We start from the raw sequence: 23,891 nt of genomic DNA on the forward strand, positions 1-23,891 counted from the left end.
CCCCCCCCGACTTGACATGATATCATTTGAACAAAATTCCTCCCTTTTAAAGTATGTCATAGCCTAACATCAAAACTATTGTGACAGGAAATTGGAGGATTATTTAATCTCTTTCACAAATAATTTTGGATATCTGTATATTTTGACAAAGACAACCAACAAGAGATGTACCAAATATTGGCAAAAACAGTCAGGTTCTGGGCTAATCTGTGTACTGCCAACCAACTGTGTGAAAGAAGGGAGGGTGTAGTGGAAAGCACACTCTAAAAACACAAATGTTGAATTAGCATTTAAAAGGGCCGAGGAGTGACAACATTTTCAAAGTGTTGGTTTTCCTGCTAGATTCAACATTTAAAATGTTATCTTAAAAGTTGGATGCAACACTTCAAAACATGCTGCCACTCCTCGGCCCTTTTAAATGTTGATTCAACATTTGCGTTTTTATAGTGCAAGAATATCATACAGTACATCTGCTTGCTCATCATAAAGCTTGTCATAGCATCAACATATCTTGATATCAACATCATCATTTTTCTACCCTGGGAGCAGCCACTTTGGGACACCCTGGTACACTACACAAGGCATTTGCTAATGGACTGAGTATGGTGACCAAAGAGAAAGCTAATCCCAAGTAAAAGTGTGCGGGGGTTTCCATCAAGTTGCGGAGAAAAGCAGAGATAAAAATCACTCTCAAGAAGACAGCAACAGGAACTCAGCAACAAAAGCAAGTGATCAGTAAAACTTGAAGTGAGACGGAATAGGTAATAACCAAGTTAGTACTGTCTAGACGCTCAATAATCTAATACTGCAATATATGAGAGCTTCAAAGTAGAACATGTATCTCAGTCGTAGGAGTGAGATGTCGTTTGAAGAAATGTTCTCCATTTCCTTTGCATCTGGGAAATGTCAATGAGTTGGACTTGGTAAAGAGAGAAATAATTCATCCTCCCCTTGACACTCCAATAATTGGGAGGCAAAATATCTGTGATCTCCTGTTTTTACAACCCATGAGATACGTAATGTGTTTATCCCGTCATGCAGATTGACGCAAATCACGAGAGAAGCACTCTTTTGACATCCCCCACGCAAATGAGAAAGATGCCGTGCTGAGGTTCCCGCGGGACGCAATATTCACCGACATTTGAATGATCATGGCTGGCTCGTTCTGCTGCTGTTTGCGTCATTGAAGGTGAAGGGAAGAGGTAATTGCGGGTGATACGGCATCTGTGAGCAGCAACCGAGGCCCTTTGGGAAATCCTCAAGATGAAGAAGTCATTACAAGGTACGACTTCTGATTTTTTTCTGGAGGAAAATGCACATTGTCGCCTCGCGGTATTCGGAGTGGAGTACCTTGCGGTGCTGCAATGAAACCTGCTAATATCCACATTAGAAATTCTGACTACCTCTGCACACATGCTCCTAGGGATGGGGGGGGGGGGGGAGGAGGGGCAGCCTTCAAGCAATAAGGGTACTAATTCATGAATTTTCTTTATGTGCCTTCAGGTGCTAATCTATCTTCCATTTTCCCTTATGAGAATAAATCAGTCACTCTAATGGTAAGATGTGCTTTCCTGATGAAGAAATGATTTGAGCTAAAAGCGTTCATATTTATTGATGACTGAATCAGATGGCAGCAAGGGTTTTCTAGGGGGAGATAAGATTTCACACGTACCCTGGTTAACAAGGTCTCACTGCCAAACCCTTTCTGGCAAACCCTTTCTTAAAGGCATCATTTACCATTTGCAGATGAAACAGAAACCCTGCTTTAGTGCCTGAAAAATAGTTCTAAAATGTAAGTTAGGAATAGAAACAAGCAACATAAAAATTTGAGTCAGCATAATCAATGCTAAGTACTGCTAAATGTACAAAATGTGAACAACAGTTATAATAGAGATGTTTCTAGACTAGTGATATCTACTTATATTTTAGGCTTCATTAGAAAATGTACGCTGCCCCCAATGGTAGAGTACCTTTAATATGCAAATCACAAGAAGGACAATTCTTTAAGACTTGTTTTAGTCTATTATGGCACATCGAATGTCCAGTTTAGGCTAGTGGTCACTGTCACTGCCAAGCAAGTAGTAGATGTTTTTCTAGGAATGACTCCCATTTTTAAGAAAAACAGCAATTGATGATCAACAAAGACCATGTGCATATGGTACATTTTAAAGTGCATTTTTTTTTTTTTTTTTTATTCATGAATACGGCAAGGGGACAGATTTACACAAAATTAACAACTTGCAAAAAATCTTGTCTCCTGCAGCACAAATGCATTTTGTATATTGCATTGCTTGAGAACATAAAAGGGTTAAAAAAAATGTAGCGCTTGATTTTCAGCTAAGACGAATCTATATGTCAGGAAACAAACTAGCAAAACCCTGTTTCATATTTGTTCAATATTTAACAATGTAGAGGCACACTCAGATGTAGAAATACACCTCTTGTGAGCAGTACCCACTGGCACAAGCCCTCTGTTGAGGGCGGGCTGTTTGCCTAGTGGTCCCTAGATTCTCCGAAGGTGAGGTTAAGGGAGGAAAAAAATAATTTCCACCAAGCTATTTTTAGCAGCAGATAAAGCCAAAAAAAAAAGAAGAAAAAGAAAAAAGGAACACACACAAAAAACACACATACACACAAACAGATGAAAAAAAAAATGGGGATAGATGTTTATACAAGAGGAGAGCACCGCCAGACCTGGAATATTGCCATGGCAACAGCACCCCCTTGTTAATTCTTCGAGACGTGCTGCCGTATATGTCAAGTGATGCAAGATGGGATTGATGTTAAAGGTCAAGCTGCTTAAAATGCATCAGCATTCATTCAAGCACAGAGATTCACGATGGCTGAGTTCTGCTTTGTGGAATAAAAAATGCACAGCAGAGTCTCATCAGAGCTCGCTCAACACAACACAACTGTGACAAGATGGACCTTTACGGGGGGGGGGGGGGTGTCTCAAATCTTTCTCTCTTTGTCATTATCACAATCTTGCGCCGAATTTCAACCTCACCCCGCCCCAATCAACTGTCTGTCTTCTCTCCCTATGGCTGCTCAAGTCTAAAAGCACTTGAAAATAATCTTCAACTTTCAAGCATAATTGGATTGGTCAGGGTAACAAACAATTGGGGGTATGGATCGCTACGTTTACAAAACTACACTTGCAAAGATATTTGTAGGCGGATGTACAGGACCGGGGGTAGGGTACTGAAGTCATGACCAGAAATGTGTACCTCTTTTTCATTTATTGTGTCTACAGATTCTCAATCCAACGATGACTTTTTGCACAGGGAAAACCTTGTTACTAGAATGACACTTTTCCTACAATGAAATTGTATGTTGTGTGAAAAAAAAAATCATTTTGAGACTTGCAACATTGACCTCAATAAAAGAAATTCCCATGGTTAATTGGAGTCATCTTTGAAACATTTGAGAAGGTTTTAGAATAAGTTTAACCTGATGAGGATGAGTCCTGCGTATACTCGGGCAAGTGTCTATGGGAAATGCACATTATAGCAAAATCAGCCCATCCTTCAAGGGTTAAAAGCCATGTACTATGTATCCATAGGGTGTTTGACCTTCCATTTATTAGTAATATTGGGAGATTTTAACATAGAGTTTGTTTTCTGAGCATGGAAAAAAGCAAGAAAAAATACAGAAAAAACCCCCACAAAGATGTAGGTGGTGGATGGGAGCATGTGTAGTCAAGAATATGAATTTCATTCTTTAGACATTATTATTCTGTTTATCAATATGGGAAGGGGAAGAAACTTACAACTCGAAAGACTCCCCCCACGTTGGGTTGAGACTGGCCTTGACCTTCTTCGATTTTCTCTTGGTCACTCCTTTCTGGTCTGGGATGAGTTTCAGCTTGACGAACGGATCAGACAGGCCATTGGGGTCCATCGGAATGAGGTTCCTGGCCTCTCTGACTGCAGGGAAGACAGGAAGAAAAAAATAAATAAAACAGATTATGAATGCTTGAATCGCTGATCGTAAAACGCAAAAGAGATAAACAGATAGATTGCATTCACTTATTGCATTCTGCATTTTGACATATTCCAAATGGCCACCAAGATGGCAATTGAATGCTGATGACCAGACATCCCAAGGGGACTGACCATTAGGATTCCCCTCTAAAGGACTATGCAATGCACTCCTTACTACAAAGAATAGTGATTGCATATATATGAAACACTCATAATTTTGCATAATTCTACAATCCAATCAAAAAGACATACATAATATTTGTAATGCATCCAGAACATAGGAATATAGGCAAATCAAATGTTTTAAAACAATGATTTATTCAAATGATATTAGGTTGCGGGCATCATAATTAAAAAAAGCTGGCATTATTTTCACACAATGTTATTTTCATACCAACAAGATACTCTACACAATGGCAAAAGGATGCCATTTCCATCAAGCAAATATTCCTGAGAGACTATTGAAGTAGTAATCAGTGTGAGATATGAACATGTTTGTTGAGAGAAACAGAAGAGAATTAATTAACAAAATAGAAATACTTTAGCCTAGTTCTGTTATCTGACAACTTTTCTAACCGTTGACCTTTGCAACTGGAAAACAGTTTATCTGCCATACAAATGCACATATCTATGTGAGCAGTTATCAGTAGAAGATATGAACATGTCAGGAGGCAAAGGGCAGAAGGATGTAGCAAAGTAGACTTTTCTGCCTTAACTTTGTGGGCTTTGAGAGTCATTTGGCACAAAGAACCACACAGCACCTTACACGCTGTCAAGCCTCTGGTACAGAAGGGGTTAAACAGCTTTCACACAAAGTTTCCAAATCAGACTGCTGCAACTTACAAGAGAGGCTATCATCAGAAGGTATGCACTGTATACGCCGAATATTTCGCAAGGTTTTTATTTTCGCGAATTTCGCGAGTCAGGCGCTATTCACGAAATTAAAGACACGCGAAAATATTGACTCTGATCCCGATGTGGATGTGACGTACGCATGTACATTTCTCCGTTCAGTACAGGACTCAACGATCGCAAATTTAACCACTCGCAAAATCGTCGGGAATTCCTGATTCGTTAAAATTTAGACTCGCGAAATATATGGCGTATACAGTATGTGTCTGTGGGTAAACAGACTGGAAGCACATTATACAGAAGCTAACAAATGACATAGATGCTTATAAACATAAGTTTCCACACCAAACCGTGCATTGCCAAAGACTTACTCTTAACATAATCACCCACTTGTGTGGAATGTTTCAATTTGCATTTTCTGTACGTGGTCATATAGAAAGTGATTAATGTAAAAGCTGCAAGAAAAGCAGTGTTAGGTCCATTCTGGTGAAAAACAGGTGTAAGTAGGCCGAAACACCTTGCCTAAGGGTTTACATCTCTTGCTAAGGGGGAGTTGAACTGAGAACCTCAAGAGCAAGCATCTTTCCCCCCCCCCCCCCCGATCCAAGCTGTGTGTCCCTCAAGGCCTGCACAGCAGAGTCTATGGATTAATAAAGCATAACCCATTTGCATTTTTGTCGGTAATGGAACAAATAAAATAAAATGAAACTAATGAAATGAATACGAAAAATGAAATGTATCAGTATTTCAATGTATTGAAATGTACAAAAATGTATGTGAAGTTGGTCCTCCTGAATATATCATGATCACATGGACACGTGAATTTCACCATATCTTTTGAGTTGTGTAATAAATCACTCTCTAAAACTTATCACCCCAGGTCAGATTGGCAACCTCAGTGCCAGGATAGAACTGCCCACATGGTGTGTCAGGCAATGAATATCGTCTGTACAATCCTACAGGCCATACACACTTGTAAGCTGTGATGGCAGTTTTCGCACTTTATTTTTGTGTGTGTGTGTGTGCGTGTGCGAGACAGTAATAAGAAAAGCCGCCTTTCTTGACCGAGAGCATGCCATGCAATCGATAACACCAGTCCCATACTGTTGCGAGCTAGACAATGAATTAACCAGCCAGCCAATAACGAGAATGGGACAGAAGGAAAGAACATCAAAAAACAGCCCCGGCTTCTATTTTCACCACGCTTGGTGTTTGTCTATAAACAGCCGACAGGTAGCGCTGAAAGATTATCAATACTGCTCGGGGGGCTGCCTCTCCATCCCGCTTCACATGATTGGGCTGCAGGATCAATGCAACACCTTCACATTCAAGCTAACTTCCTTGGAATGTCCTGTTTGTGGAAACCTTTCTGCCGCTACCACCTCATCCCAACACCCCCCCCCTCTCCCCCCGAAAAAAAAAAAGAATATTAAAGAGAGAGAAGAAAACAGCCTACAGAGCTAGCAGTGACGTGGATGGCAAATTGGCAACCCTCCAGACTCAAATCACTGTAATATCTGGAAAACAAGTACATCACATACATACAACAGATGAGATATCTCTAAGCAATTCTTGTCATGTCACATTGATTACGTGCTATCATCTCTAGGGCCAACCTGCATGGTAGATGCTATTTTTGTCAAATCAGCTTTCAAAACTCATCTGCCTCACCCTTATTTCCCTACTTTTCCCGACCCAGTTACATTCACTTTCACATTCATCAGCTGCTTCATGTCGACATGGTCTCCACCCAGGGAGGTACAATCAATTTTATATGTCTACTTTCCAAACAATCATCCCATTTATCTATCTAAGGAGACTACAAAGAATGAATGGGAGGGCGAACCCCAAGTAACTAAAATCCCTAGAATTCAGAGCCCTTGAAACTCATCTGCCTTGCCCTTACCATATTTCATCCCATTTTCCCCACCTCAGTTACATTCACTCTCACATTCAGCGGCTGGTCTTGATCTATGAGGTATGTCGATATTTTCAAAACAATGCTTCCATTGTAGCTCTTATGGAGACCACAAGAATGAATTAGGAGGAGTCCCTGAACAATTAAAATCCCTTAAATGTTTGACACTCTTAATTGTACCATTTTCAATTGTGTGCAAAGCATCATTTATGTGAGCTTATCATCACTGATGTGATGATGCATACAACTCAACAGCATGGAATTTGTCATGCAAAACACAACAGACATTGAGGTAGGTATAGTTGAGTGACCCGCACTTCGTCATAGTTAATATTTATGCATGTTTCAATCACACTACGTCACTGAAATTCTATGAAATCCCACTCACACACATGAAAAATGCTGTAAATTCCAGTGGAACCATAAGTTCAGTAACCAATACCAGAAATTTGCAGCTATTGTCGTCAAACAAGAACGGTGCAGAATAGTTGTGCGCTGAGGAAGGGGCCCGCAACTTGCCACCCAGTGCTCCCATAGACAAAGCACATAAAAGACGCGTGCGTGTGACCATGATGATACTTACAACACATATTCCTAATATAAATTTAAAGCCTTACAATCATGGCGAGTGGTTTGTGTGGCATGGAGACGAACGCAACACGCTGCCTCCCCCATTCTGTACCAAATATAGTGACAATGAATGAGAAAAGCGCTGGCTCAATGGGTCAGCGAACAACACTTTAGACTACAAATCTCCTGACCCAAAATGGCTGCCCGAGCCATGAGAGCTTCCGAATGGACGCACACACTCTCAGTGCGCATACGCATGAAGAGAGGCCAAAAGAGCCACGCGTCTTCTGGCCTCTCTCCTCCAATCACCGCAGCTCGCGGTCACAATGTTTGTGTGTGATGCGTACACACACACACCCACACACACACACGTGTCTCAGTGGCAGCATTGTCCCACACGTTTATGGATATAGCACCGAGTCTGGCATTGCGCAATTGCATGCACAAACTTCGGTCGTTCAGGAGATTACGAAATAACGCACCATTAGGGGTGACGATCGTCCGACTTTAAGATTTTCAAGAAAAACTGTTCCGTTTTCACCACAGTTTGCTTGGTTGTGGTAACCCTGCATAGTTTCAAGCAAACTGAACACAGTCCCAGGCACAAATTTTTGTTCAGTGTTCTTGCACAAATTTTTGTTCAGTGTTCTTGTAGCAATTTTAGGCAGGGTGACGTTCTTAGGGCCCCTGATGAGGTGCAGGCACATCACTATACCTAGAATCTGTACTGAGATGTGACCATGGTTTCTCATTAAAGAGCTAGGGCATGGCGTGTTGTTTTATCATGATCATTCAAGGTCCCTCATGAATTAGGTGCTGACGAAATATATCATAAGGTACATTAAAACCAGAAATTTCTTTGTGCATGAAACTTTCATGAATTTTGTGAAGAACCATGGTTTTAAAAAAATAACTTTGCATGCAACAAAAAATTTTTTTGTCTACACAATGCAATGAATGCCACTGCAGTGCTGTGCACTGTATAAGTACTGCACTAATGCATTTATTAGTAGTGTGCATTCACATTTTTTTTTAACTACCAGTGTTTAGTGATGAGTATTCAGTCTTCTTGTGTATTTTTATATCGACCAGCAGTGACTATTAGACAAATCCCTGTATTACTGTAGTACACTTTTAATGATTTCCAAGTTCAGCGATCCAAGAAAGTTTCATGCTGCGAAAAAAGCCATTGGCTCCAATTTGCGAAAGTTTCATGCTGTGAATGTTTCCGGGTTTTATTCTATATTCATTGACTGCCCCCATAGTCTGTATGAGCCAAGGTCTGGGTTACTTAATAATGATGAAAGAATTTAGCATGATCAAAGAGGAGAGTTGTGTGCACTTAACTTAAGTGCTTTGCCTAAAGAATTACTGCCAGCAATTTTGCTATTACCACCTTGTATTGAGCGTTTTGTGATAATGTTTGTCTTTGTGTATTGTATGTGCTAGTCGTTTGCGTATCTGCATTTGTGTGTCTGTGCCTATGTGCTTGAGTATGTGTGGGTGTATTATGGGTGTCCGTGTGTGTGTGGACGTTCGTATGTGTGTTTACATACATGTGTGTTTGTGTTCATGATTGCGGGCATGTCTGCATGTGTGTTGAGCATGTGTGTTATGCATGTTTGTGTGTGCACATATGTGTCTGTGTATTTGTGGATATGAATGAGGAAATGTTTTCGTGGCAATGTGATGACTTGTTACACCAGCAATTATCACATCACAGTCACTGGAATTGGGTTACCGTTTCTACGTTCTAATGCGGTGTTGCAATTGATGATCACAACATGAAGTTCATTTAATAAACATCTCAGTGTCTCACTTTATCTCACTGAGTACAATTTTTGTTTTATTATTTTGTACTCATTCCTTAAATACCTTGCATCTATGTGTTCCCTTGACTAGAAATAATTGAGCTTAAAAATGGTTTGTCCTAAAGAAGGGCAAAGCACATTTTTCTGTTTTGCTGACACAAAAATGATGCGTAATTTGTAATGTTAATAGACATTATGTCTACTGTTGTTGTTGGTTATCATTATTATTTGTTGTTTTTGTCCTCTGAAGAATCCATAGTATGGTCTCTGGTCTAGTAATAATGTCAGGGACTGATTGTGTAGTATCATCCATGATATCACGTGGTTAATTCCATCATTAAAAAGATAATGAGACAATCCTTCAGCTATCATCACCAATCATCTTCCTATTCATCGAGGTATATAAATATAAACTTGGATGTTTGAAATGCATCTGTTGCACCACAGAGACAGGGGGAGGGACAGAAAGGATGAGGAGGAGAAAAGACGCTGTAAGAGAAAGAGAGAAGAAACATATATAGAGACAGCAAGTGAGAGAGAGAGATGAAACATATATAGACAGCAAGTGAGAGAGAGAGAGAAAGAGATGAAACATATGTAGAGAGACAGCAAGTGAGAGAGAGAGAGAGAGAGATGAAACATATATAGAGAGACAGCAAGTGAGAGAGAGAAAGATGAAACATATATAGAGAGAGACAACAAGTGAGAGAGAGAGATGAAACATATATATAGAGACAGCAAGTGAGAGAGAGAGATATGGAGGATGGGGAGCTGTGTGAAGGGGCTGTGGGCAACTGCACAATATTTCACAAAAGCAGCAACATGAATGAGTGACAACGTCGAGACCAAGGGATGGTTGGCTACTTCCATACTTATCAAAATTAGAATTCTTGAGCGTTTTTGTTTGCTAAATGGACCGCAACCTGTGTCGTGCGACAATTTTAATACATCTCGCACTTTCATATTCATAAGCTCCATATCACACTTACACGCACACACACAAAGACGCTCACACATAGGCATTGAAGCCGGCATATGTTGCACTTTGATGCTTAATGGACCATGGATAGTGCTACATGTTTGTTGTTTCATGTGGGTCTAGGCTCTCAGGTGAGTATCTGTATCCAGCAATCCATGAAATATGATACGCTGGGAAACAAGGAGTATGGGGGGGGGGGGGTTGGCCATGGAATTGAGTCTCACTCATGCAGCTAATGGTCCAACTACAGGTGTTAAGGCTTTGGCTCATTACCCCCCTCCCCCCCCCCCCCCCCCTCAGTTCTCCAAAAGTACCTACTGTTGCCACGGTGATCCTCATGATGTGTAATCTTTAAGTGCACTTGAAGAGGACATTTCATATGCCCTGCATAATCTCTTAAAAACTTAAACAGGCAGGCACTTTAGAACAGAGAAGTGATTGTTAGCTCCTATGAGTACTCTTTACAGTGAGATATGAAGTGATGAGTGGATGTTTCAAGTTTTGTTTTAATCACGCTATCTGCCTCTGTATCGTAGCCTCGGCATACCCGGAACTAAAACTCACACAGGTTAAAGCACTATTGAGTATGGAACATACATGTACCAAACATGTCCATAAATAGCCACAATAGTTTACACTTCCTTGTACATGGACACTTGAAGAAAGAGTTGAAAGTCAACACTGCATTTCAGTTCAGGTAAAAGTAGGTTTTGCTCACTCTGTCTCAATCTCCTCTCACTGGGTGTCTTTAATTTTCAAGCCAAAATTCATTAACCCATTGAGGACGGACTGATTTTGCTACAATATGCATTTCCCATACACACCTGCCTGAGTATACTCGGGACTCTTCCTCATTAGCAATGGATTAAAGTTTTGTTAGCTCATCACAGAATCACATAAAACCAACTGCAACCTGTCACATACATAACAAATTCCAGAGTGCTATGGATAAAATCTCACAAATACTTCATTAAGATCATAACTCGTTAAATTACACTAAACCTCATAAAAAAACTCATTAAGATCATAACTTGGTATATTATAATAGGGGTATTGCTCTTCTTCCTTTTATTGGGGTCAAATGAAGTAAGACTCACTCTTTCCATCCAACACTTGCCAGTATCTATGATACCACGAAGCATCGTTTCCAAAACCATTATATAATTACCCTGAATTATGACCCCATTTCATTCACCTGTCATTATCCAATTGAGTAAAATGGGGGGGGGGGGGGCAGCCTGAGGTGTATAAATTGACGCTCTGGAAACAGATGCAGGCCAAAGTACGGTTTTTATGACCCGTCCAGACACAAGCCAGACACAGGCCTGCATGTCAAGAAATTTATGATTAATGGTCAGCATGTCGATATTGGAAACTGCACATAATGGGGGAGGATCTGTGATATCCTTTGAGTGAGTGTGGAAAATCATCTTGTCTAGACTAACCAAAGGGGAAGGATATTAAGGTTGATGACACTGGGACATTCAGTGGTACATTGGAATACAATATGGCCAGATATAGGGATGTAAAGAACAGACATATTCATGTATGAGAGAACATATGAACAGAAAGATTCAATTCCACCGCAACTTCACAGACATCTCCAAATATTAAAGGTGATAAATTTTTTCATCCAGAAGTCTCAGAGACATCACTGTGACATCTCCAAGATACCTTTGCGGTCGTGGAGGTGTCTCCATCTCTGTGACTTCTACAGCAGGTCGCAAATAAGTCTCTGCAATGTTGCGGAGATGTCTTGGGTCTTGGAGACCTTGCTAATAAAAAAAATCAGTCTCTGTGACTTAGCCAACTACAGAAGGAAACATCACGGATATGTCTCTGCCTCCAGAAGAAGACTGGAAAGAGTCTCCAAAAAAATACTGAACATGTTCGATTCTTTTGTGACTCCCGGGAGACTCAACTACATTCCAGGAGACTTTATGGCAGAGATGTTGCAGAGACGTTTCCCTGACTAGAAAGAGCCAAGTGGCCAGCAGATTTTCAAGTAGTCTCCTGCCAAATGAGGTACCCACTTCACTATTACAAAACACAAAGATTACCAATGTACACTTCTAAGTTGATAAAAATAGAAAAGGAAAGCTTAATAAGTAGTCATAAAAGTTTGTGATACAGCTTACAAGAGGGCAAAGAAGTATTGTGTATAATTTGGATAAAAGCAGGCTGTTGAGAAATGAGAACGACACAAGACTACACTCACAAATACCAATCAGTGTAAAATGATTGAATACTATTCAGCAGTTAGTTTCAATCTCACTTTATAGTACTTTTAAAATGTACCAAGAGATATAAATTTCAGTAACAGCATGTGACAGCAGAAGAAGAAATGAGCAGTGTCAATATAATTGTTACATGTATTTGATACTGCATGAAAGAGATAAATTTACAACACTCTGAGCTTAGACATGTAATGAAATATGTAATCATACTCAAATAAACCAAACACCGGGAAGGTGATATTCTACACATGCTTCTGTGATAACTCACAGCATTTAAAGGTCCAGTTTACCTTTGGGAGCAGTGATTTTAAAAACGTTCAAGATATCTCATTTGATGCATATGTGTAGGTCTGCTGTATCACAAAACATCCTACCACATAAGATTTTTACAACAAAGCCTAAAATGTAAAGGAGATATCAGTATTTTTCTCAATTAACCATAACTGTAGACGGTTTAGTCTGGAAGTATTTGTATTACAACTATTGCTCACATTTTGTGTACTTAACAATACTTAACATCAATTATACGGACTCAAATTTTTACGGTGGTTGTTTCTGTCCCTAACTCACATTTTAGAACTATTTAAAGCACTAATGCCGGGTTTTTGTTTCATCTGCAAATGGTAAATTATGCCTTTAATACTGACTGTACTTTATTTGCTGAGTGGCATGTCAGCTGATATGTTTTCTTCACATAATGGCACAAATGCATCATGGGTTCATTTTCAATAAATAGACATTATCTACCACATAATCCTTATTGAGTCACCATAGCCGTCTTGTTGGATTATTGCACATTGATAGAATGGAGTAGACTTCCTAATTCAAATGTAGGTCAAGTTTTGCAGGAATTACTGAATGCTGATGAGCAAGCTTGGCAAGTAAAGCCACATGTGTGGGTACAAAACATTTAAAATTCAAGGGGCTTGCCATGGCGTGCTCTAAATATAAATAACAGAGATTTCAACCCGAAAATAGATACAGAGTTCCTTTATGGCACAGTGAGAACAGGGATGAAAGGTGGATAAACAAGCACGAATAAACAAAACAAAAAACAACAGTGCTTTCAAGGAGCCGAGACTCTGTTCACATTTGGGGACTAAGCTTGAATTTGCATCAACAGTCAGAATGAAAAGAAAGCAATTAACGAATATCATTCTATATTGGCCACTAGCTGTGTTTTGTAAGACATTAGTATGCTTCCACACAAAGTCACTGGGCCTGTTGTCACTCTTGTTTGATATGTGTGTACAGGTTTAGTCAACCATTATAGGTCACTAATATTGAATTAGCATAAAACAATTTAACATGTCTACCATGATCAGCACATTTGAAATATTTACCATGTTCAATACCATCTTTAAGTTTGTCCTGTGTTTAGACTACACTTTACAAAGTTTACCATTTTGGTCCTGACAGCCATGTTTACCACAATAACCACATCTGCTACAACAATCTCACATATCTGACACCTTCACAACATCAGGTTCATGCTGTTTACTAATAGGCCATATTTTACAAGTTTACAAATCTGCTTCAACAACACACTTTTTCAAGTTTAATCAGTTTACCATATTTAACTTATTGAATAATGTATCACATTAACTACATGTGTACACATCAACAGACTTTAAATGTACCCTGTTTACCAGGCTTGACTTATAACCCAGTTCACAATACCACAAAAACTACTTACACTTGAGGTGGCATAGAGTAAATCCTGCTTAAATTACCCCGTTTATATTACTTCCAGCACAAAAGTAGACTAGACGTTGGAGGGGCCCCCGAATCTAGATGGTCCCTGACACATAATCTCAACAGACAGTCAAGGCCGCGGCGATAAACAAGTCGGCTCGCCACAAATGCGGCAGACTAAGACAACGGGAAACAAGGATACGGGGGAAAGGAGAGCCACCCACATGCTAAGTGCCGCGTCCGACCCGCCGACCTAGGCCCTACCATCTCACCCGATTACATTATATGTACAGTCAAGCGGTTCCTTGAATGCAGAATTGGAAGTTTGATGCTTCAACAGTCTATTCTCTCTTTAAATATTCTTTTGCTTTCTTGATTTTCTAACCAACTTTGTCCTGCAATTTAGCAGACATTCATATGCAAACACACAAGCACACACACCTAACACACATACACACAAGCACTTCATTTTTTTTGTATCTAATACCGTTTATGTTCTTTCCTTCTGTCATTACTTTATCATTTCACATCTCTCCTTCTTTGTCTTTACGAAAATCTCTTTTTTTCTCTCTTTCTCTAACCACTCTGCACAAGGATTTTTGTGCCCTTAACTTGTTGAGGACGAGTCCCGAGTATACTCTGGCAAGCGTCTATGGTAAATGCATGTTGTGGCAAAATCAAACCGTCCTCATTGGGTTAAAGGCAAAACATATCAGTACTTCTCACACACCTGCTGAAACAGTTGACCTTTACCTTCAAAATGCAGACACACGCATCATGTATGTGTGTGAAATAATACTCTGATAACACAATTTCTGTTGAATAGGTAACAGCAAAACTGCGAAATATTGCAATATGTCAGAAGTATTGCAATCTCAGAGCATACCGGAACGTGGTTGCCTTTGATGTTTTATATTCAATTACAAAAAGTACAATATGGGCATGATTTGATCATGATGTTACAAGTAAGTTCTACCAATCCACTGCCAAGTGGAAAGGGCACTTCAGGACTAGAAGTCGTGGGCTTTGATCAAAATTATTTTTTACACTTTTGATCTCGAAGCACTCTAAAACAACTCATTATTCCGACACATCATGTCAGCCTGACAAATTCCTTGGAAGACCCTTTTGATATATTGCAAGTAAATTCTACAGGGTGGAAGATGAACTTTGAGCCCTTCTGAGAGTTATGTTTTACCAGTACCTTAAAGGGACTGTACAGTACTGGTTGAGGTGGGGATTCATGTTTTGAACATTCCTAAGTGAGATAATGAAAAGCCTCTTATGAAATATGAAAGAGCATGTAATTTTATGAAGGATTCGACGTTTATTTTATGAAAATTGGTTTTCAAATGGCTGAGATATCCAAAAAAGTGCTAATAATAAAAGGCGACATGCCACAACTTTATTAGGATCTCTTTGTTTCACCTTGTTTTTGGATATCTCAGCCATTTCAAAACCGATTTTCATCGAATAAACTTTTGATACCCCTTAGAACTGCATGCTCTTTGACATCTCATAGAGTGGTTTCTGAATATCTTGCAAAACGTTAAAGGCTAAATCCTCACCTCGACCAGAACTGTACACACCCTTTAAAGCACTTGGGATTGAAAGCAAGGTTTTGAAGTGGTGACCTGGGCACACGGCATCTGAATTAGAACTATGTCACATGACATCATAATGATGCTTCAAAACGTGTCAACCTAACATACAAAGTGTACTAAGTCACTGAGACAGCAATGTGGGTGATTTCATCATTTAAACAGCACTGGACCAGTTTTGATAAAACCAAGTAAGTCAAAAATCGATCAAAATGCAGCAAATCCAGGGACGCTTTCTTGTTTCAAGGCCAAGCCTGGTAATGCTTTGAGCTTATGATGCAAGACGCATTACTCGGCTGGCTGTATCGTCACCAAATGACGTTTACCATGTATAATTGACAGATCATACCACCACCACCACCACCAAAATAAATTGCCAGGGCTCGAAAATTGACGCAGTCTGAACAGCAGACACCTGCTGATGGTACTGTTCGTGCCCTTGAAGCACATAATGCAAGAGACTTTCAGAAAATAACATGGGGGCCATCGCCAAGGGCTACAGCATCCAATGGGATGAGAGCGGCACCTGCTGATGTCAACCATACACCTGTTTATCTGAAAAAGATACGAACTCCTCATCATGGATCTTAACTCTTTATGTGCCATGGTGTAAATCCCAAGTGTGCTATATTATTTTCGAGACAGCAACGTATTCATGCCTTGGGAAAACATGCTGTTTTTCAAATCTCTGTAACTTTTATAGATTTTTATTACTCTGGACATGTATACAGCAACGATGTAGAGAAAATGCCAAACTTTACTTCGATGAAAATTGTATGAAAACGTTGATGATTGTTTTTCTTTCAAATGACCAGTAGCTGCATTACTGTAGAGGCATGATTTTTTAACACAAAACTATGACTGAAACTCAGAATTTACTTGCAAATTCGGTAGGAAACACCACTTGATAGTCAATCACCACATAATATACAAGCTACATGTGACAGGAATGATATCGCGAGAAACGCTTGCATTGTACTGTGGCTTTTGGCATTTATAGATTGGTTTTGGCGGGATTGTGTGTTTGAGCAGAATATGCGAACTTGGCACGCTGTCGACTGAGCCGGGCGTGTGAATGTGGCACATAAAGAGTTAATCCCCTCCCCCACCCCCTTGGATGGAGAACAGCATCAACAAAGATGTTTCACCCTTACTGTGTTTTGTTTGCTGATTAGAACACACCCTGGAGTGCTTTCTTTTCCCACCAAAATAGATGTCTAAAAATTAATTGTCAATGAATAGAGAATAACAATCCTCAAATTCTATTGTGTCCCCATGGCCTTCCAGTAAACCTGAAGAACATTGCTATGCCTGAGTTGGCTTGCTCACTTTGCAACTACAAAGGGTAGGTCAAGTTTGATAGAACTACTTGATGACCATGAAAAAAAAAAAAAAAAAACGTAGAGAAGTTTGTGAAATGTCTGGTCACATAAAGGGTTAATTTCGAAAACATCCACCAAGCTTTTCACCACTGCTTATCAATCTCAAGACATTAATAACTGAGTTGAAAGCAGCAAAAGACTTTATCACTGATGGGCATACAAGTGAATTTGGGACTCGGGGGGATTTACCCACCTAGTGGAACTAGTTGTGCATTCAACTCTTTCACTGAGATCGAAATGTATAAACATTGACTACATGCTGACTGCATGTGAAACTTGCCTGTGGCATATTAAGGGTTAACGGAATACATGATACAGTATACCAAACAGGGAGAACACCCCCCTCTACTCCAAGTCATACTTCCTCCACACATGAAATATTGCATGTGAAGGACATTAGATCCATCAGACTATGTCTTAAGGTCTGTATAGCTTATCACCATCCATAAACTGCTAATGAGGTCTACAGACTGTCTGTCTGGAAGAGATAGTCGGCTCAACTTGACATATATCCCAGAGATATATTGGTCACTATATTTAACTCCCTCAGTAAGCCCTACCATCAACAATCTGTTCACACGCAATGTCTATGAATTTGGAGGGAGTGGTACATACAAAGTGGGTTGATGCATTGCCTACAACCACCTGTTGGCGGAAAAAGATGGGAGTATCAGGCCAGCAGATGATAAAGAAGCAAATTTATCTTATGTGATTTTTGGTGTCTCTCTAAAGTACATATTATCTATGTGATATTCTGAATTAGATAGCTCATCAAAATGACAATGTTATATCAGATAAATGAGGTTACCCAAAGGAAACAAGATTAGAGAAAATTTGATGGTTAAAGTAAAGTCATTCTTCAATGACAATGATGCCAATGGGTTGCTGTGTGAAATTATCTATAAGCACTACAGCTTTTCCAAATTTTAGTAAACTTTCCTCTGTTTGTGTGTCTATGTTTTTTTTTTTTTTTTCTAATTTTGGAATTATAAGTGTAATACCATTTTTTCTGTAAATATATGTTATCTATCACCATGACTGCCTGATAAAAGCATAGGCATTAAAAGAAAACTGCAAGCTACGGTTGTTTGAATGAAATGTATGAAAATTGGTATCCTTTGAGAGAAATGTGGAAGTTTTGTATTTTAACTATCTCCAATGAGAACTGGAAGTTTTTTTGAAAATCTGCAAGCTTCAGGTTTCATGGACCACATTGGTAAGGTACATTGAACTAACACATTACATTTAAATGCCAAATCATTGGCAGGCCTAAGAGCATCTTTGGTTAAGGCCAATATTCTGAAAACTGCATTTATATATATGTGTTTTGTATTAACATTTTTGTGGCAGGGTTGGACTTTTCTAAATGAAGTGAGACAAATTTAATGTCAATGGACAGCATATCTCTTGCAAAATGTAAAGCTTAAAAAATGCTAAATTTAATGTTAAGCAATTTTATCAGACTCTCATAGTTTATGCGGATGAATTTTTTTTTTTCTTCTCCTCTTTAAATTTCTCCTCATTAGCCATAACACAAGTTTCGTGCTGACTGAAAAGAATTCTCGCAGTGTTGTACAAATTGTACCTTGTAATTCACATCAGTGCCTGGTTCTCGATGAAGTGACAAAGGAGACGGTTTGATGCTGTGCAGACAGACAATAGGCAGGGTCACGGGTACCCACACCTTCCCCAGTGACAGCTCCCTGTCCCTACCAGCAGTGCACTTTGACGTAGTGCTCCAAAAAACGGGCGCGGCAGTCAAGGTGCCGGTAATTGTGTTTGGTGCGGCAGGTGTCTCAAGTCTGAGTGTGTGCGTGTGTGCGTGTGTGTGTGTGTGAGACAAGACATGTGTGTGGGTCACATGTGTGGGAGGCCTGAATGACAGGAAAATAGAATTAACTTGGAGGTTAAGATGAGAGTTGGAGGGCATCCAGTTTATATGTGGGAGTTCGCCTTGCCGATCCTTCTTTTGTGCTGAGGAATTCTACTGCACGAAGAGGGGAAAGTGTTTTTCTGACATTTTGCTTCTCTCATAATTGGCAAACTCAAAATCAAATACACCAAATATAAACAATCAGCCTTGGGTGGCTATGGATAGTGTTATATAAGAGATGGATCCAGTGTATAACTCTTTAGCTATTCTGTTGTAGTCAGTGTGAACTTGTTCTTTTCAGTACAGCACAAAAAATCTTTGAACCTCTTCATTGAATATTGTAATTGTGTCATTAGTTTAAAAAACAATATCCAAGAGCTACTCATTAAGTTCAAGACATTTTTGTGATTTTATGCACTGTCTCTGTATTATCAATACATTTTTTTAATCAACTGTCAGCATTTCACAAAGCAGAATAAATACATCCCTTCCATTAGAGCACTACTAGCTTATCCCGTATTCCATTGCTTTTTGCTGAATTTAGAAATGCTTCCAAATGACTAACTTTGCAAATGATAATGAAATTGGCAAACATATCTAAAAAATTGAGGTTAATTATTTTGTCTCTCATTGGCAAATTTGTCCTTTTTCTGATTTAATGCAGCTTTAATACATCCAACTAATTTCATTTAATCTTCCTCCAATATATGATATGGAGCAATATTTAGAGTTGCCAATTCAATCAGCGCATGATCATTTCTGCAGCAATTACACCAGGATGAGATGGTTTAAAGGGATAGTATAGTATTGGTTGAAGTGAGGTTTCAGCCTTTATCTTTTTGCAAAACACTTAGAAACCACTCTATGAAATATTAAAGAGCATACAATTCTCAGAGGAATTTGAAGTTTACATATTTGATGAAAATGGGTTTTGAAATGGCTGAGATGTTCAAATACAAAGTAAACCAAAGTGATCCTAATAAAAGATGGGTCCCACCTTTATTAGGATTTCTTTGTTTTTGGATCTCAGCCATTTCAAAACCAATTTTCATCAAATTATACGCTCTTTAATATTTCATAAGAGGTTTTTCATTATCTCAAAAAATGACCATTAAAAAATTGAAAACCTGTCGGCCTATCTCAGCTGAAATCTGTACCATCCCTGTAATGCATTTTATACCTTACAATAGTCACATTTAATCTATTCTTCACAACATTTTATACCACCCTACTACACCAATAGATTGCTCGGGAATGTTTACAGATAATAAAAGTTAACAAACAAAACCATATCTACAGGTTTTGCCTCCTGTATGTGATAAAAATAAGTGCTTGATCTATCAATTCTACAAATGGGATGAATTAATCCACTGGCATAGAAACAACCATCAGGATGGAATGCATATCGGAAATTGCGACGCTGTATCGGGAGTAAAGCTTTTAATCTCAAAACTGGCAAATATTCATGAGCTGCCTATCAACAAAATTACTTTGCTCATAAGGTTAGAAGGGAAGCAGTAGCTTTGTGCCACACCGAAACGATCTTTACCAATCTGTTAAATTGATAGATGAAGCATTGTAATCTTCACGGTATGATCTTCAGTTTATCTGGGGCACAGCATACTAGTTTATGCAGTCAGTTTGCATTTCTCCCCTTACAACATTTCATCAAAGTTCTGATTATGATGATAATAAAAACAAAGAATAATAATATGATCTTATTTGCGAGGGGTAAAATCTACAGTGTAAAGTAGGAAGGGCCTTGGCATTACAACTATCCCAGCACTCGTGTCTAAACCTGAGTTGAGAGGTACAGAATGTGCAACATATTTTGCCCAAGGCTGAATGCACTGGCGTGAATTGAACCGCTGATCTCTTCTTCATGAGTCCAAAGCCATATCCACAGCACCAACGCATTCCCAATTTGAAAAAAAAAGAAGAACCCTCAAAACAAACCAAACACAAATGACTACAAAGGGGGGAAAATGAAATAATAACTTTGTATCGACAAAACATTAGTTTGCCTGTACAATTATTGCCCTCATTCAGTGGATCCCGAATGATGAAGCATTACCATTCACCTTAATCTTAGTCTTGATTGCGGTTTGTTTAAACCACATCAAATAATACCGCCTACACAAACTGAAGGAGAGTAGGCACTGTTTCTGCTTTATATCGGTCCGGAAGATAGGATTACACCTGTTGTCGTAAACACTCAGCGAGATTTACGTCACAAGACAGCGTGAGAATGAATTATCCACATGTCACACGACCAGGGGGGCCTCCCTTTAATGTTTGCTTACACCCCGAGCAACTCTTATGAATATGCATGTGGGGGTAAACATGTACGAATGTCTACAAGATTACCATGGTTACGGCACCTTTCCGCCATCACCAATGTCCTTGAAAGGCAGATAGAGAGATGTCCGGCCTTGTTCAGCCATCACAGCGACGAAAACAATGACCATGATTCGTCTGTTTTTGTTTTTTCTGTTTGTCAGTGGAATTTCTCGAATGACATGGGGGTCTACTTATTACTACTCTCTAACCTTCCAAATCCAAAACTACTAATCCTGTTTACACTGATTTCCACGCATTCTCTGCAGATGCGATCCCGAAAGGTACGAATGGAAATGCAACCAAAAGATGCCATCACTTGATCTAATCTTCAGCCAAGCTTTCGCCTTCGCAGCGCCTGAAGTACGTATAGCAAACAAGTGTATCACTACTTTGCGCGCGGCCACGCCCCCCCCCCCCCTCCCTCCCTTGTTGATGCAACTTCAGCAAAGAATCTTTCACCCCTGATACCAGGATGCCAGCATCATCATGCAACAGGTGCTGGGAGACCTCCGATATCCTTTCAGGGACATCCAGCAAAAATTACCTCGAGTGCAGTTTCTGGGAAAAGAAGCAGAGGATATATTTATAGAGAGTCCGTACATAGGTAGATCCTCCTTTCAAGGATAGCAAAAATGACAGTGGGGGGGGGGGGGGAGGGGAGAAAAAGAAAATAAATCCAGAGGGATTGGAGGATTGAACAAAAAAGAAAAACCAAACCCACAACAACGACAACAAAGGGTTGCCTGCGAGTGGATCAGTAAGGGCTGATTTATGACACGATTTGTCGCCTTTAGGAAAAACGGCCTCCCCGCTTAGAAAAGGTTAATTTTGGCAGATCATTCCTTCTCATTCTGTGCCGTGCCTGGGCCGAGGTGCAATATATCTGACGAGACAACTCTCTCTCTCTTTTGCGGGCTGTCCGTCTGGCGCTCACCTCACCCCGCATCCAATTAAAGGATCGCCACGTAGGTTTCACATTCTAAATGTCAAGAAAGAGAGATCTAAATAAAGATGCTTGTGAAGGGCTTTGGTCTGTCTTTCTTTCATCATCTTTTTTTTTTCTCTTCTCTTTTCTCAAAAGAAAGATGAGCACATAACCGAGAGAAAATGCACTCGCTCACAGCCAGTACAGGTGCTAGGGGCAGCATGAAGGTTGAAAGACTGGGCAGAGATAAACATAGAAGAAAGAGAGAAAAAGAGTCATCTTCCAAGCAATGATCTTTTTCACCTCCATACGCATGCATGCACACACACACACACACACACACACACACACACACACACACACACACACACATGGGTGTGTGTTGAGCTTTATGTTTGCTTTTTCATTTCTATGTACTATACACATATACACACAGACATACATTAATATACATACATGTATATATACATGTGTGTGTGTGTTTGTGTGCAGATAATGCAAAACCAGAAACATTCGCGGCACAAAACTTTCACTAACTTGAGCCAATGGTCCTTGTTGCGGCATGAAACTTTTGCAAATTTCCACCGACATGCAATGCATTGTGCAGACAAGAACTTTTGTGTGCATGTCACTTTTGCAAATCTTGGCTCCTCACGAAATTTGCAAAAGTTGTCATACACGCAAAAAAAAAAAAAAAAAATCTGTTTTTACGGTAGACAGACATACCTAGTGTATGTGCTAGTAGAAGTGTTCAGTCTGTAACTGAACAGTACTTAGCCATTGGAGCTTGTTCAGCGTAAGATTCATACAACATAGCCAACGTAGGACGACTCAAAAGCATCGTACACGATTATCCACAGGCCTATTTATATCTATACGTCTATGTATCTATAGATCTATCCAGCCATCTAGATACAAATGTTAATGAGAAAGAAGGAAAAAGTGGAGAATGAGTGAAGGCAGAAATAGAAACAGTATGTCTCCAGGGAAACCTGCCACCCTGGTGGCAAGAGATAATCTATCACTATACTCCAGCGAAGAGACAAAAATGATTTCCTGCTCGCACTACACGCTTCTCTTTCCATCTGAACTCAAATGCATGGCCTCCGGGGCAGCGCTGCATTTTGGCTAAACTCCAGAAAATGACGGGGTACTCCGCTGCAACGATGGATGGATGCATAACGTTGGCATAATTCATCTCCAAATCAAATCAACACAATGCACACACACTGTACATAAGGGTAGGTTTTCACGGAATAACAGTCTACTTTTTTCAATTACAATTTAAAAGTGTGTACTGTACTCGACATCTACTTTTCCTTTTCTCCCTGTTAGATCATTTATGAGAATACCGTGCAAGTACATCAAGTTGTGCATATTTTTCTTAGACAGAAGAATATGCAATCCTGGGTGTCCAACACACAGGGTGCTCATTTTCTTGATTACATATTAATCAAGCTATATTATTCACTGGTGTACTTAGTACAGCTGTATATTTATTTTCTTTTCTTTTTTCACACTTACCAGTCTTGACTCACGAGCTGTGGATTTTATTTTATTCATTCCAAACCAATTCAATGTGCCAGACATTTCTTCCACAAAGAGTTACATTCTACCTACCTCAGCATGATTATGGAAGAGATTACTGTCTATTATATAATGGAAAGTCATCTCTTTTGACAAGTTTTTCAGACATTTGAACGAACAAGTGACAAGCATTTTGGA

General features: G+C 39.5%; 1 protein-coding gene across 1 annotated transcript in view; it reads right to left on the bottom strand.

Annotated features, from left to right (window-relative positions):
• Nucleotides 1–23,891, bottom strand: part of LOC140231998 (protein kinase C-like) — a 239,156-nt gene that overhangs the window by 23,018 nt on the left and 192,247 nt on the right. Inside the window, 1 exon segment of the mRNA XM_072312149.1 lies at nt 3,770–3,926. Within this exon segment, the coding sequence (XP_072168250.1) occupies nt 3,770–3,926 (157 nt within the window).

Source organism: Diadema setosum, chromosome 8 (genome assembly GCF_964275005.1).
Source record: "Diadema setosum chromosome 8, eeDiaSeto1, whole genome shotgun sequence".
Lineage (NCBI taxonomy): Eukaryota > Metazoa > Echinodermata > Echinoidea > Diadematoida > Diadematidae > Diadema > Diadema setosum.